The 14,395-nt window shown below is 43.4% G+C and overlaps 1 protein-coding gene across 1 annotated transcript in view; it reads right to left on the bottom strand.

The window, feature by feature from the left end:
- Nucleotides 1–350: 350 nt before the first annotated feature.
- ece2b (endothelin converting enzyme 2b) overlaps nt 351–14,395 on the bottom strand; it is a 35,777-nt gene continuing 21,732 nt past the window's right edge. The window contains exons 9-19 of the mRNA XM_008287235.1: nt 10,131–10,273; nt 9,884–9,998; nt 8,367–8,477; nt 8,183–8,281; nt 7,590–7,667; nt 7,362–7,465; nt 6,574–6,684; nt 5,841–5,908; nt 4,932–5,122; nt 4,745–4,840; nt 351–4,460 (exon numbers count right to left, since the gene is read on the bottom strand). Coding sequence (XP_008285457.1) covers nt 4,284–4,460; nt 4,745–4,840; nt 4,932–5,122; nt 5,841–5,908; nt 6,574–6,684; nt 7,362–7,465; nt 7,590–7,667; nt 8,183–8,281; nt 8,367–8,477; nt 9,884–9,998; nt 10,131–10,273 — 1,293 coding nt within the window. The 3' untranslated portion in view covers nt 351–4,283. The remainder of the gene's footprint in view (nt 4,461–4,744; nt 4,841–4,931; nt 5,123–5,840; nt 5,909–6,573; nt 6,685–7,361; nt 7,466–7,589; nt 7,668–8,182; nt 8,282–8,366; nt 8,478–9,883; nt 9,999–10,130; nt 10,274–14,395) is intronic.

The raw sequence follows: 14,395 nt of genomic DNA, 5'->3' as shown, positions 1-14,395 counted from the left end.
CTGACCCCTGGTAGCGACATGTGACGTGTTCAGGGCTGGAAAACACATCTGAGCTCTGGTAGAAAACTGCAATCAAATCAGTTTTAAAGCCACTTCTGGTGTCATAATCTAAACACTAAATCTGTTTTTGTTGAGCAGGTGCAAAAACACATTTCTAATTTTCACGTGATGAGATCAGAGCATCAACACTCAGAGGAACCAGTGATCCATGAAATCATCTCTGATTTAAACTCCTGTGGCTCAGCTGTTGTTCTGTATTTAAACAGACAACATAACGTCCTGTTCAGCTACAGGTGTGATGTTTTATTCTCCGGCAGGTGAGCGTTCATAACAACACCAGGACCCAGCGGTTCGTTGTGTTCAGTGTTTATTATATTTCTGCAGTCGGATAGAAAACTTCTCCCGTTTCCTTCACATTCTCTGACAAACAAATAAAATCAGATAAAACATCCATCAGACCTCCAACAGCAGCCGTCGGAAGTGCCGCTCTCTGATTGGACGAGCAAGCAGAGCGCCAACGCCCCCTTCAGGACAGACGAGGAGCTTACAACGAGCTGAGTTTAATCTACATCAGACCTACTGTCGTCTACTGTACACACACTATGACGCAGCTCTGAGCCCTCACACACACACACACACACACACACACACATGTTCTGCCTGTACTTGTGAGGACCTGCGGTGAGGACGACGGCTGAATGCCCTCAAACAGACAGATGTACACGGACATACACACTCTATGAGGACCCTCTATGATGTGGTGCACTAACAGGCCTCTCAGCCTATGATGCAAAATAAACCCCATAAATCTAATCAGAGTCCTGTGGAGGTTCTAAAGGAAGGATGAATCTTGAATGGCTTTAAATTCATACTGGTCCTCTTAAAGTGACACATACAAGAACACACACATGTTGAGACGGATTTTGTTTATGTGGCCCCTAAATTAAACTGGATCCTGATTGGTCTGAATGCAAAGTGGTCCTCAAAAAGACACCCACTGTGGGCACCTGTGTGAATATGATGCTCCACCAAGTCCCTGATCTAGACTTTATCCTGATGACAACGGAGCATCCGAAAGTGAAGACGTCACATTACTACTGATGTAGAATAAAATTCACACAGACCCACACAACAGTAGACATACAAGAAACCAGACACGTTGTGGAGAACCTCCAAGGCCCCACATCTAAACCGAAATAATCCCTAAAACCAGAACTGAGCCCCTTTCCAAGGTTTGTCTGAGGAGACAAAATATTTTCAAATGGTCCAAAATTCAAACTGGTCCTCACAAAGACAGACATTATAGGGACCAGTGTGGAGTTTATGCCCTCCCAGTCCTCCAACTGTTCCTATTCCTGAACCTTAAAAAAAAAACGCCCCAATGGCCCGTTGAAAGTCCGCCCCCCCACGAGGACCAAACAAAATGTCCCCACATGAAAACTACACTGGTCCCCACAAAATTAGACACACAACAACACAAGCACATAGTGGGCAGGTTTGCTGATATGATGCCCCGTCAGCCCTCCAACTTAAACCTGTTCTTCATTTAGAAAGAATGTCCCGATGGCCTCCTACAGTTTGGTCCTACAGTGTCTTCACTAGCGTGGACATTCAACAGGTCCTCACAACACGACGTAGGCAAGAACACGGACACATTGTAGGGACCTCGGAGGACAAGATTCACAACCAGGCTTTAAACTCAAACCTGATCCTAAACAACACCCCAACGGCCCATCAAAGGTTTAAAAATACGTCCTCATGTCCCCCCAGGAAGTCCTCACATGGCGTTGCCTCACACTGGTCCTCACAAGTACAGAAGCACAAGTTTGACACGGACACACAGAAACATCTTTGGCAGGAAGCAGCTTCTTCTGCTGAACAAACGACGACACGCACAGGAAGCTGCACGGGATTGGACGGTGATGTCATCAGGCGGCGACGCTCACACACACACACACACACACACACACACACACAGATAGTCTACAGTGTTTAGTGTTGTCACAATACCGACTTCAATATGTTCAGTTTCAGGTGATGGAGTCCAGGTGAGCAGACCAACAGCACCACCTGCTGTCAGAGTCGTGTACCTGCTGCATGACGCAGAGCACTACGGGATTATGGGTAATGAAGTCTCTTCTATTCACTAATGTTCACCTTTTAACCTGCTGACGGTTTAACATGTGATAAAACTGAACTCATCACGTTTATTTCTTCGATGCGCTTCCACACGTTTCTCTGCGTTGCGTTCACTGTCCTGCTCCAGCTGCCTGCTGTCAAGGTCTGACGGTAGAAAGTTCAATTTTAGACGAAAGAGAAAAAGCAAAACGCTTCTTTTCAGAACTCGAGATTAGAAACTATTCAACCATTTGTATTTTTTACTTGCTTTGACACGAACAAGGGATAAAACCAGAATCTGAAGCGAGTCCCTGGACAGCTCATTCTGGTACCTGAATCTCTCACGTATATTTAAGTTCCTGAATGCCTCCTGAGCTTCTATAAATCCAGAATAGTTCTTGTAGTTTTAAATGCCTCATGCTTAGTTCACTTCCCAAACGCCTCTCAACTATCTTAGTTATTTTTGCTCCTAAATGCTCAAACTTTATTCCAGTTTCGGAATTTCCCACGCTGGTCTTTTCACTGAATGCCCCATGCTTATTTTAGTTCCTTGGCTGCTCATTTAAGTCCCTGAACGCATCATACTTATTCTCATTCCTGAATGTCTCACAATCATTTTGGTTCCTGAACATCTCATGCTTATTTTAGCTCCTTCACTGCTTAGCTTATTTAAGTCCCTGAACACACCACGCTTATGTCATTTCCTGAATCCCCTACATTCATTTAAATTCCTGAATTCCCCACGCTCCTGAAGGCCTCACTTACTTCGTTACCAGATAAGGAACTAAAGTAAGTGTGAGGCATTCAGGAACTAAACGTAGGAGTTCAAATTTAACCCCGACTGAACTTGTTGTAATCAAGAACTGAATTTAGTCGTCCCACGCTGATTTTTACACCCAAACACCCCCAACGTCTAGTCCCTAAACACACCACGCTCGCTGCAGTTCTGGTCTAAGATCAGACTCTGAAGGCCAATCCGTAGTTTGTGCGTCACATCAGACCTGGAGCTCCACAAACAGCTGGCGGTTCTGCTTTTTATAAGGCATTTTATTTTGAAATTTTAAGGCAACGCTCCAAATTTCAGAATAAGAGTCCGGTCACTTTTAAAAGGCATCGCTGCTGACGTCTTGGTTTTAATTAACACTGAACACGGGGTTTGCTTTTACACGACGGCGTTTCGGTTACCATGACAACACTAGTAATGGCGGTTAGTGGTTACAGAGTGTAGAGTGGTTCCAGTCCCTTCGGTTTGACCTTAAAACCGCCACGAACAACGAAGTCTAACGGGGGCTTTAAGGCGCTAATCAGCGGGTTAATTAAAGGGTTGTGATACAGCACATGAAGGGAACGGCTCTTCATCTCAGAACAGTGGTGTATGTGGAGTGGTTCGACAAAACGTTTCATTCTCACGTCACGGACACGCAGGAACTGGATCCCTTAATTGACCTCTTAATTAAGGTGTTTCCTAACGAGCGTCATTGGGACCAATTAAAGGATTGTGACGGATTATCTACACGGTTTAAAAACTGATCATTGTCATGCGATCTGGTAAATGATGACGTGTCTTTACTGCCTAAAACCTCCATAAAACAACGCGGACAGTCCGTTGAAACACTTCCTTCTCGGTAATTTCACCACTGATTAATGTTTAAAACCTTAAAATGCACCTGAACTGTAAAATGAAACCTGACGACAGCTTCCTCAAAACCTCCGAGTGGACGGATGATGTAACAGCTTGTATGAGGTCATCACAGTGATGTCATCAGAGAGAGTTTACAGAGCTCTTTCATACGACGGACAACACACACACACACACACACACACACATACGCACACACGAACCAAAGCCCATTAATAATAATAATAATAATAATAATCAATAACGGTGGTTAAGCAGAAATCAGCAACACTGTCCCACGTGGCTTCATCATCATCGTCTTCATCATCAGTCCTTCGTGTCTCTGCGTGAAGTCCACTTCAGTTTCCAGACAGGAAGTGAGTCTGACGTCGCTAATTAATAACTGAAGGTTACACCTGCACCCGAAACCTGAACACCTCTAATTAAGACACTAATGAGCTCGCCAACCTGCTCATTAGCAGGTTGACCTAATTATCCCCGCCCCCTTCCCAGAGACTCCGCCCCCTCCCGGCCCTCCTCGGTCCGTCTACCAGACCTCGCAGCGCTTCCCAGTGTTCATGGGCGTCCCTGCCGGACAGTTGAAGTGGCGGCTGAAGTCCGGTGAGTTGGCGAGCGTGCCGATGACCCGGTATCGAGGCGGGCTGTGGGGGTCGGTCACCAGGCCCTCGTGAGCGCTCTCTGGTGTTCGGACGGAGCACCACACCTGTATACACAACACAGGTGAGTCTTGAAATCTGAGCCAATTCTGCAGAATGATTCTTTCCTTTACTCAGAAAGTATTCGTGGTATGCAGGTAAAATGTTGCATGGCTTCATTAAATTTACTAAATCATTTGATTCTGAGCTTCCAGATTCTGACCCTGCAGCTGCATGAATTAGAGAATAAACAGAATTAATGGAAACCAAAGTGGCCCCAGTAAAGATCCCTGTGGGACGCCGTTTCTTGAAATATAAAACCAAGCTGTTGTTTAATTGTCGGCAGACTCACCTGTGCGAATCCCACGAAGAAGAGCTGGTCGTTGGTCAGGTTGACGGCAGGAAGTCTCTTTTCTTCTCCGTTTCTCTGGATGTACGACCGATACGCCTGAAGACGAACAAAACATCGATGCAGAGACGCTCAAACGCCGAGAAACGTGTTGCTGCAGTGGTGTAAAACACACGGAGCTCATACTTACGTGGTACGCTGCCTTCAGCCCTCCGTTGTCTGCGATGTTTTCTCCGAGCGTCTGTTTGCCGTTGACGTGTTCTCCGTTGACGGTGTAGCGGCTGTACTGGTCCACCATACACTCAGTTCTCTGACGGAACGCCTCCACCGACGAGTTCTGCCACCACGGCCTCAAGTTTCCCTCTTTATCGTACTCGCGACCTGACGGACACCAAGAGGAACGTCTCGGTTAAAAGTTCAACAACAGAGACGCCGGTCCAGTCTGAAAACTAATCAATCGACTCATCAGTTCTGCAGAAGTGAACTGTCCAATCTGTTGAAAATGTACAACTTTCAACCGCAACAACCACCCAAAAGACACGAATATTGTTTAACAAATCTCTTCTGAAAATAATCTTGTCATATAGAAACTGTCACGTTTGTGTTTATTTTCATTCCGTTTTCTTTTTCATTTTTGATTTACTGTTTTATTCGTTTTTGACTGCTGTTTTTAATCCTTTTGTGAAGAAACTTTTGAACTCTAAAACCCACAAATAGGATCGAAAGGCATGTTTTCGTTTTTTTTTAAATCAGCGAAATGACAACATTTAACAGCCATAAACTGCAAAAACCTAAAGAATCAAACAGTCCTGTGTGATGTGCGGTTCAATCAGGAAAAAACACAGAATGAAACCATTTGTTTTGGACAATTTAAACATATTTCAAGTAATTTTGAACAATTTCCAACAATAAATGCTGTCTGTACAAAAACCATGTAAGTTAGGGTTTGCGTCCGTCCACTAGATGGAGCTGTTGGAGCTGTTTTCGTGTTTGTTGGTGTTTTTCTCTAGTTGAGAGTCTCATATTATAATTAAAACACGACTCCAACAAATGAGGCGCTTTGACACGTGACCAGAAGTTAAAACGAGCCGAGACTCACCCTGATCGTCGAAGGCATGCGTGAGCTCGTGACCCATCACCACCCCGATGCCACCAAAGTTCAGCGCCCTGACAACACAAAGCAAAGGCATTTTTAACCAGCTTTTCCAAACACAACTACTGTAGCTCTCACTCATATTTACAGCATACATGTATTAATGACCCACACATGCAACAGCAATAAACCTCCCAACCTAGAGAATGGAATTTTAAAGTCCCGTCAGCGCCCCCTACAGGCTGCAGAGCTCGTTGCCAAAAAAACAGATTTAGTGTTCCGATTGTAACACCTGGATGGATGTAAAAGTGATCTGGTGTCAGTTTTTACCAGAGCTTAGACGTGTTTTTCCTCCTAACATATCATGCGTCTATCTGCTGTACTGATGAAGTTCTGAGGCTCAGAAATGATGGAAAAAGTCCATTAAGAAGTGTGAAGTTTGGACCTCTGAGGGCCTGTAACTCTGGAAATATTCATAGCATGAAGGTGAAACTCTGCTTCATTAAATAAAGTCACTGTAGACGAAGAACCAGCTGCTTCTGAGGAGGTCCGGAGGAAGTTTCTTTTAGATTTCATCACTATTTCGTCTGCTAAGAGCAAATTGAAGGGGGTCAGCTGCACTCATGTTTTCTTGCAAGAGCACATGTGGTCAGTTTAGTAATACTTTTATATCCAAGACAGACAGACAGACAGACAGACAGACAGACAGACAGACGGGTAGATGTAGAAGTAAACAGACTTTGGATGGTCGTGGGCGTAGAAAGGCGCCTGCAGGATCCCAGCGGGGAAGACGATGCCGTTCTTGGTGGGCATGTAGTAGGCGTTGACCGTAGGGGGAGTCATGCTCCACCTGCAGGACAGAAGACAAACCAGACGAGTTGCTTTGTGTCCCATCGAGATGCTAAAAGATGTTCAAAAATGCTGGAACTGATGTTCGTGTAAGGAACTGTCAACCTTAAATTCTTAAATGCATTTTGATTTTATTACCATTCTTTTTCTTATTCTACATTTTACAGATACTTTATTCATTTTCAAGAATTTTGTTAATTAGTTTTTATTTTTTTAATTCACATTTTTTGGACATTTTATTATTTAATTACTTATGAAGCTGGTTTTAACTTAGTCGACTTGTAACGACAGAATAAAGTATATTGAGACGTGAAACTTCTTTCTTCATTTATTTTGTTTTGTTTTACTGATTCACATCATGTTTTTTTTTACTATTTTTTAAAGGGAATCTTTCATTAATATCCTTTGAACATTTAGTTATAATGTTATATTGTTACTAGTTTTGGGATATTTTACTTGGATTTTTATTTTTTTTTTTTACATGTCTTTAATAAGTTGGTTAATATTCACATTTTTATAGATGTAATTTATGTTTTTCAACATTTCTGAGATATGTAATTCATTTTCAAGAACTTTATTGATGTTTTTTGATATTTCATTCATATTTTTAAGATGTTCTATGAACTTGAAGCTGTTTTGAATTGGACCCTGATCAGAAAGGAGACTGTTCATGTTTACTGGTCTTTGTTGGGCGTCTTCCTCAGCTGGTCGGCCATCACTCGAGCAGAGAAGTTGTAGAAGTTCAACATGTTCTGGAAGAAGCTGTCGTCCGACACGTCGTACTGAAACAAACAACGTTCCTGTTATGTGACTGTGTATGTTAACATGTAGATGCTGGTGATGGACAGCAGGGGGCAGCAGAGCGCCGCTCAGGAAACTACAACCGTGTTCTTCTTCTTGACTCACCCCGTCGTAGACGTCGTCCAGCTCTTTGGAGTCCAGGATGAACTCTGGGAAACCGATCATGTCGTAGATGGCGTCGGCCTGATGAGGAACCAACGGTCACAGTCAGAACCATCAAAGTGCTTCTGACTGTATGTTCTTCAATTTAATGTTCTGCTGTGAATCCAATCAAATCTGAACTCTTCAACCTTACAAACTCCAAGCACTTTCTGGGTTACAGTCATGATGCCATTTTTAATATTTTTTTTAATATTTGCAAAATTAATAATCAAAGAACGTCAACTTTTTGTGCTTTGAACTGAAACTGATCGTCTGTCAACAAGCGGTGACGAGTTTTAGTGGAATCTAAACCAGACTGATGGGAGCAAAGATGGATGCAAAGTTCTAAATAGTTTTGTTTTCCGACACTTCTTAGCACAGATGAGCAACCGGCATCACTGGAAAGATCAAGATGTGCAGTTTTATTTGATATCTATGACACCATGCTGCAGCGAATACTTTCAGAGTGATTCAACTAAGAAGAAGAGAATTTGGACTCAGAGTGCATCAGACTGCGTCTCCTGTAAACCGACTGTAGACGTCGTCCATCGGGTTACCTTGTCCTTCGCCGCCTGTCTCGTCTGGTCGTCCATCCAGCGGAGTCGGTCCAGAGCGTCTTTAAACGCCGAGCGGATCTCGTTGATCATCTCCTCGGCCTTAAACAGAAGCAACGGGTGAGTTTAAACCAGCCAGAGTTCACCTGCCTCAGATTTACAACCAGCCGTAACCGCAGCGACTCACGATCTCTTTGCTGTGTTTGTCGAACGTCGCCTTGACGAACAAAGCGCCCAGAGCGAAGCCCAGAGTGTCGTCGGTGTTTCCGATACAGGTCTGCCAGCGAGGGGTGCAGGACTGCAGCAGAACACAACCAGTTAAACCAGTTAGAACCAGTTGGAGCTAGTTAAGACAGGTCAACCACACGTGTCCACTCAACGGTGAGAAGCCGCTAAAACCATTTACAGACAGCAAGAACCACCATCCCCTTAAACACCAGCACGAGTGTAACCAGTCCACAGTCAGTTACAACTAGTTAAAACCAGTTAGAGCCAGTTAGAGTTTGTAAAGACTGGTCAGCACCAACCACAGGTATCTACTCGCCAGTAAAAAGAACAAGAACCAACGTCACCTTTGTAAAACCCGTCGAGTCCGCAAATCAGTGATACCCAGTTACAATCCAGTTGCAACTAGTTTAAACCAGTTAGAATACTTTAGTTCAGTTTGATTACAAACGGTTGAAAATCAAAAACACCTACGACCCATTACGACCAGCTACAGCCTGTCAGTGTCTGTTATGATGTTTTAGAAGCATTTCAAACCAGTTACAACCTTTTTTTGACCACATACAACCAGTAAATACCATCCTGAACCAGTCACAACCAGTTAAAACCAGTTAAAGAAGCTTGCTATGGCAAATCAGAACCAGGAAGAGTTGGCAGCAGACCAGTTACAACCAAATTTAGATTAAAAAAACCCCTTTCCCCTAAATTTCCAGGTTCTGCAACCAGTTACAACCCATTAGAACCAGTTAAAACCAGTCAGACAGAATTATTTAGTTTTCTTTAGATTACAAAAGGTTGAAAAGTGAATCAGCCTGCGACAACATTTCAGAACCAGTTCAAACCTTTGACAACCTTTTCTAACCAGCTACAACCAGTCAAACCAGTTAAAACCAATAAAAAACAAAACAAAACCTTGTTATAGCACAAACATAAGTTTTTTTTCAGATTTCCACAGGTTTGAACTGGACAGAACTGGACGTCTTGTCTGGTCTGAACTGGTCCTATGACATCATCAGGCTCTGACAGACTGAACCTGAATCAGTTTCAGCCCTTTGTAATCAAACTGTGCTCCATCATTCTCTGTAACTGGTTGTAACTGGTTGCAGGTGAAGGTTTACCAGCAGTTGCTATCACTGTATCATCTACAGCAGACATACCTGCTGTGGTAAAACAAAACAAACGCATTTCAGAACCAGGAAGCACATAAACTGTAGTATTCATAGTAGCAGTTGTAGAACCAGCTGAACCTGCAGTAGGTGTAGAACGACTGTTGCTGCTGCGACAAGTACAGATACTGAGATCTAGCAGTACCAGCAGTAGTATCTGTTGCAGCAGTAGTACATGCAGGAGTATACGTAGTAGTACATGCAGGAGTATACGTAGTAGTACATGCAGCAGTATACGTAGTAGTACATGCAGTAGTATATGCAGTAGTACATGCAGTAGTATATGTAGTAGTACATGCAGTAGGATGCGTACCTTCTTGGTGCCGTAGAGACTCTCCAGCAGTTTGTCCTGAGCGTTCTCGAAGCGCTGATCCAAACTGGCGACGCTCTTCTGAACCAGCGTCCACATCATGTAGTTGTTCAGCAAGCTGAAGAGAGTTAAACAGTCCGACAGACCATAATAATCAGAGCACGTCCGTGAGTCAGGACAATCTGAAAACACTCATTGTTGTGACTGAAGGTGCTGAGTGGTGGTGGCTGAGCTCGGCGCCGCCTCTAACCTGCGGTCGGTCTTGTTGATGAGCTCGGACACCTGCTGCAGGTACTCTCTGGCGTACAGGACGACGGGTTCGGTGTCGTTCAGCTCCAGAGGAGACAGAGAAGACAGCAGGTAGTCGAGCCAGTCCACAGCTGGAGCCAACATCTGGAACCGACAGGAGATAAAACACAGTACAGACGTCAGCGACATCAGTCCAAACCCTGACTCAGCATCTGGAGGCGCACTATGACGGAGCAGAACTCCAGAATTCCAGGTATACCTACTGACAACATCAACCACCACCATGAGGATGTCTAGGGCCTCTTTATAGGTGTTCTATGTGTCTTTGTGGTTGTTTTGTGGTTGTTTTGTGGCTCCGTGTGGTCCTTTTTGTCTCTTTGTGGTCATTTTGTGTCTGTTTGTGGTCCTTCTGGTCCATTAGTCGTCATTTTGTGTCTCTATGTTGTTGTTTCGTGTCTCTTTGTGGCCGGTTTGTGTCTCTGTGTGGTCATTTAGTGTTGTGGAAATCTACTAGAACTTTGGCCTCAGGCTGGTCTGGTGATATAACAGCTGTCGAATGAAACTGTGGAACTGCAGAGAGTTTGAAAAGCCTCGTTCCACTCGCAGACACAAAACGAGCAGAAAGACCCACAAGATGACCACAAGGTTGTGACAAACAGTGCAGCCGTTAAATAAAGTGTCGTATCAACACCAGTCTGAAGGAAAAGGCCGGTGAACCTTTTATTTCTCTTACTGCTGTCGGCTTTAAACAACCGTCATCTTTATGTCTACTTTTGCTTTTGCTTTTGAATTCACTGCATTTAGATCTTAAAGCTGCACTTGAGTCTGTTTTAAGTTTAAATTAACTCGTTTGTTTAACATTTTAAACCTTGTGTTTTATTTTATCGTCCATTACTTTAAACTTTTATTCCTCCTTTACATAACTATGTGGGGTTTTTTTTCCCCATTCGTGGTAACTCTGGTTTTAATAAGTGCTAATACGTACAAATAAAGTTTATAATTATTGCTCCATATAAAAGGAGAGGCTTTAATTTCCTTTGACAAACACTGAGAGCAGCAGAGTCCCGAAGGGGAAGAAAAAAACATTTCACAGAAAAGTCGTGGATCCGGCTGGAACAGAAACTGTTAGAATGTTAATGAAAACCTGGAAGATTTCACTGCGTCAGAAGCTCGTGATGAAAATTTCAGCCGCACACGTTGCAGATCAGCGGCTACCAGCGAGTCTGACGAGGATAAAGTCGGAACATTTTGTGTGTTTGTTCTTCCTGAACATGTGAGAGTAAAGTGATTCCAGCCCACGTTTGGCTGAGAGAGGCGCAGGTCTGTCGGCAGTAATCCTCAGTGTGGGAGCAGACGTCTCCACCCGGGGGGGAGGCGCTGGGATGAAAAACTAATCCCTGCTGTCTGCTGCAGCTTCAAACAGGCACCAAGTCCAAAAAAAAAAAAGAGTGAAAACTGGAGACTCTGCAGGAGGAAACTCTCCACAGTGAAGCAGGTTTTTAAAGACTTAACAGGTTGTGGGAGCTTTGAAGTTCTTCACACGTCACTTTCTGTTTAAACTTCAGTTTCTACACTTTTTGTTCTGATTTCTACAGTTTCTAAAGTTGTTAACTTCCACCAGAGGGCGCTGAAGGCAAATGACTCCACAAACATGTTAATAATGTTTGATTTTGTTGCTTTTTCTGCAAAATTGTGTTTTGCAGTGAAGACAAAAAACAGCTCTGGCAAAAACATCTGGGGTCTAATAGTTCAGTGAGCGTGATTCCCACCACGATCGAACTGCAGTGTTGTCAGACTATTTGAGTTGCAAACATTATTTAAATGAGTTGTGTCAACATAATATTGTGTATAATTTAAACTTACATTTCTGCCTTTGTTGATTTAAAATTAAATTCACACTGATATGACACCAGAACCAAATCCAACACTTCCATGTCCTGTCGACACATGGCACAACACAACATGACACAACTCGATATGTCCTGACGCATTATGTCATGATACAATATGACACAACGGCTATGATATGACACGACACAATACAACCCAACACAATATGTCATGACATGATATGTCACAATAAAATACAACACAGTGTAACACAATATGCTATGTCATGATATAATGCAAAATGACCCAATACAACCCGACACATTATGAAATAATATGACACAACACGATAAACTATGCCATGATTGGAAATGACACAACACAAAATGACCCAACCTGGCATACGATGAGACAAGATGATGACAATAAGACTCCATATGTCCCGTCACATTGTGTCATGATACGATATAACAGAATACGACATAACATGATGTGTCATAATACGATACAATATCTCATGATATGATATGTCATATCATATCATATCATGATATGATATGACATATGACATGATATGATATGATATGATGTGACACGATAAAATACAACACAATGCAAGACGACATGTTATGTCACGATATGGCATGTCATGACCCGATAAACCACGTATGTCACCATATGATACGAGACGCGAGGCAACATGTGTCATAATGACATATGTCATGATACAACTCGACACTTTATGAAACAAAACAGCACAACACGAGCATGACACCTGACAGTAAGACTCAATATGTCCCCCCACATTATGTCATGACACAACACAACAAATATGACACGACATGGCACAGCACAACACTACGGGATATGCTATGTCATGATATGACGTGATATGAGACAACATGATGTATCATGACACGATACAACGCAACATGTCACAATAAAAAACAACATGACACGATACTGCACGATGTGTCATGATATTAAATGTCCTGAATGTCATGATAAATGACATATGATATGATATGACACGATATGTCACGATATTATACAACATGACACGATACAATATATCAAGCTATGATACAATACAACACGTCATGATACGACACAGCATGGCGACGTACAACATGATACGATATGACGCAGCATATCGTGATATATCATGATATAATATGAAAGTTTTGCTGAATGCTGCTGCCATTTTGCTCTGTGTCCATCTAGATTCTGTGTTGTTTGCTGATCTGTGGCTGCCAGAGGAAACGCTGCTGTTTACAGCACAGCGGCTGGTGGGAGGTTGGTGACGGCAGGTAGGGGGCGCTGCAGCTTAGTCACCGCTGATCTTTATTAGCTTCACTAATAAACTGGACAAATGACCTGAGATGTGTTTAAAATCTGAAACCAGAGAAGCTGCAGCTCAGCCTGATGTCACCACGACGGAGGGAAAATAAACAACGTAAACAAAAATAAACAACTCTCAGAGAGATGAAGTGAGGACAAAGACAAAGAGTCCAGACTGTTCTGCATGTGAAGTCGCCTTCATCTGCACATCAACCATGTTTATATAATAACCTGTTATCTAACCTCCTCCCTCGTTCTCTCTCTGAGGGATGCAGTCACATAGCAACAGCTCATGGCAACAGTCGCCATGGTGACCCCTGAAGCATCTGCAGCCCTGAAGGACGGGGAGCTGCAGCAGAGAGAGGCTGCACTGTCCACAGCATCACAGCCTTACTGCCGATCAGGAAACACATCTGCTGCTTCACCGCTCGAAAACTGTGAACAGAACCGCTGCAGAGACCTGAGCTGTGAGACGAATGAAGACGCAATCTGCCGCACGTGTGCTGAACCAATCGGACGGATTCTCTTTGTTTAACCCACAAACACGCGTATAAAAGCCCAAATACCTGGTTAGCAATAAAGAACACGGAGGCGCAGGTGAGTGAAGCTAAACAGAGAGCAGCTGGATTCAATAAGGTGATGCGTTCCTCTCCACACCAGCCGTCCACTCCGCCGGAAACAAAAGTGAGATTTTACAAAACATGACATGAGCTGAAAGGTTGAAGGGCTTCAACACCTCCTGTATCTGCCGTCACATTCCTTCCTGCTGTGAGGAAACACTGTTTACCCGGCAACATGTGAAAGAATGATAAAACACATTGAAAGAATGATAAAACACAACCGCGCAAAGTGGAAAAAACTGTCGGTAAAAATCCCCAAAGTCACATCCTGCAGTCGGCTTTGGATTGTTGGATTGTTTCGGCCACAACTGGAAACGACGGCATCGTGTTTGTGTTTGTTCTGTGCTGATGTCTGTAGCGTCGGAGACACGAGGTGATACAACGAGGCCTGACATGACAGGATACGAGCAGACGTGGCACAACTCGACTACACAACATGAGACAATACGACACGAGATGCAACCGGACTACATGA

Source organism: Stegastes partitus, unplaced genomic scaffold (genome assembly GCF_000690725.1).
Source record: "Stegastes partitus isolate 25-593 unplaced genomic scaffold, Stegastes_partitus-1.0.2 Scaffold491, whole genome shotgun sequence".
Classification (NCBI taxonomy): Eukaryota; Metazoa; Chordata; class Actinopteri; family Pomacentridae; genus Stegastes; species Stegastes partitus.
The sequence above is the reverse complement of the archived record's forward strand: the minus strand, read 5'-3'. Positions and strand labels throughout refer to the sequence as shown.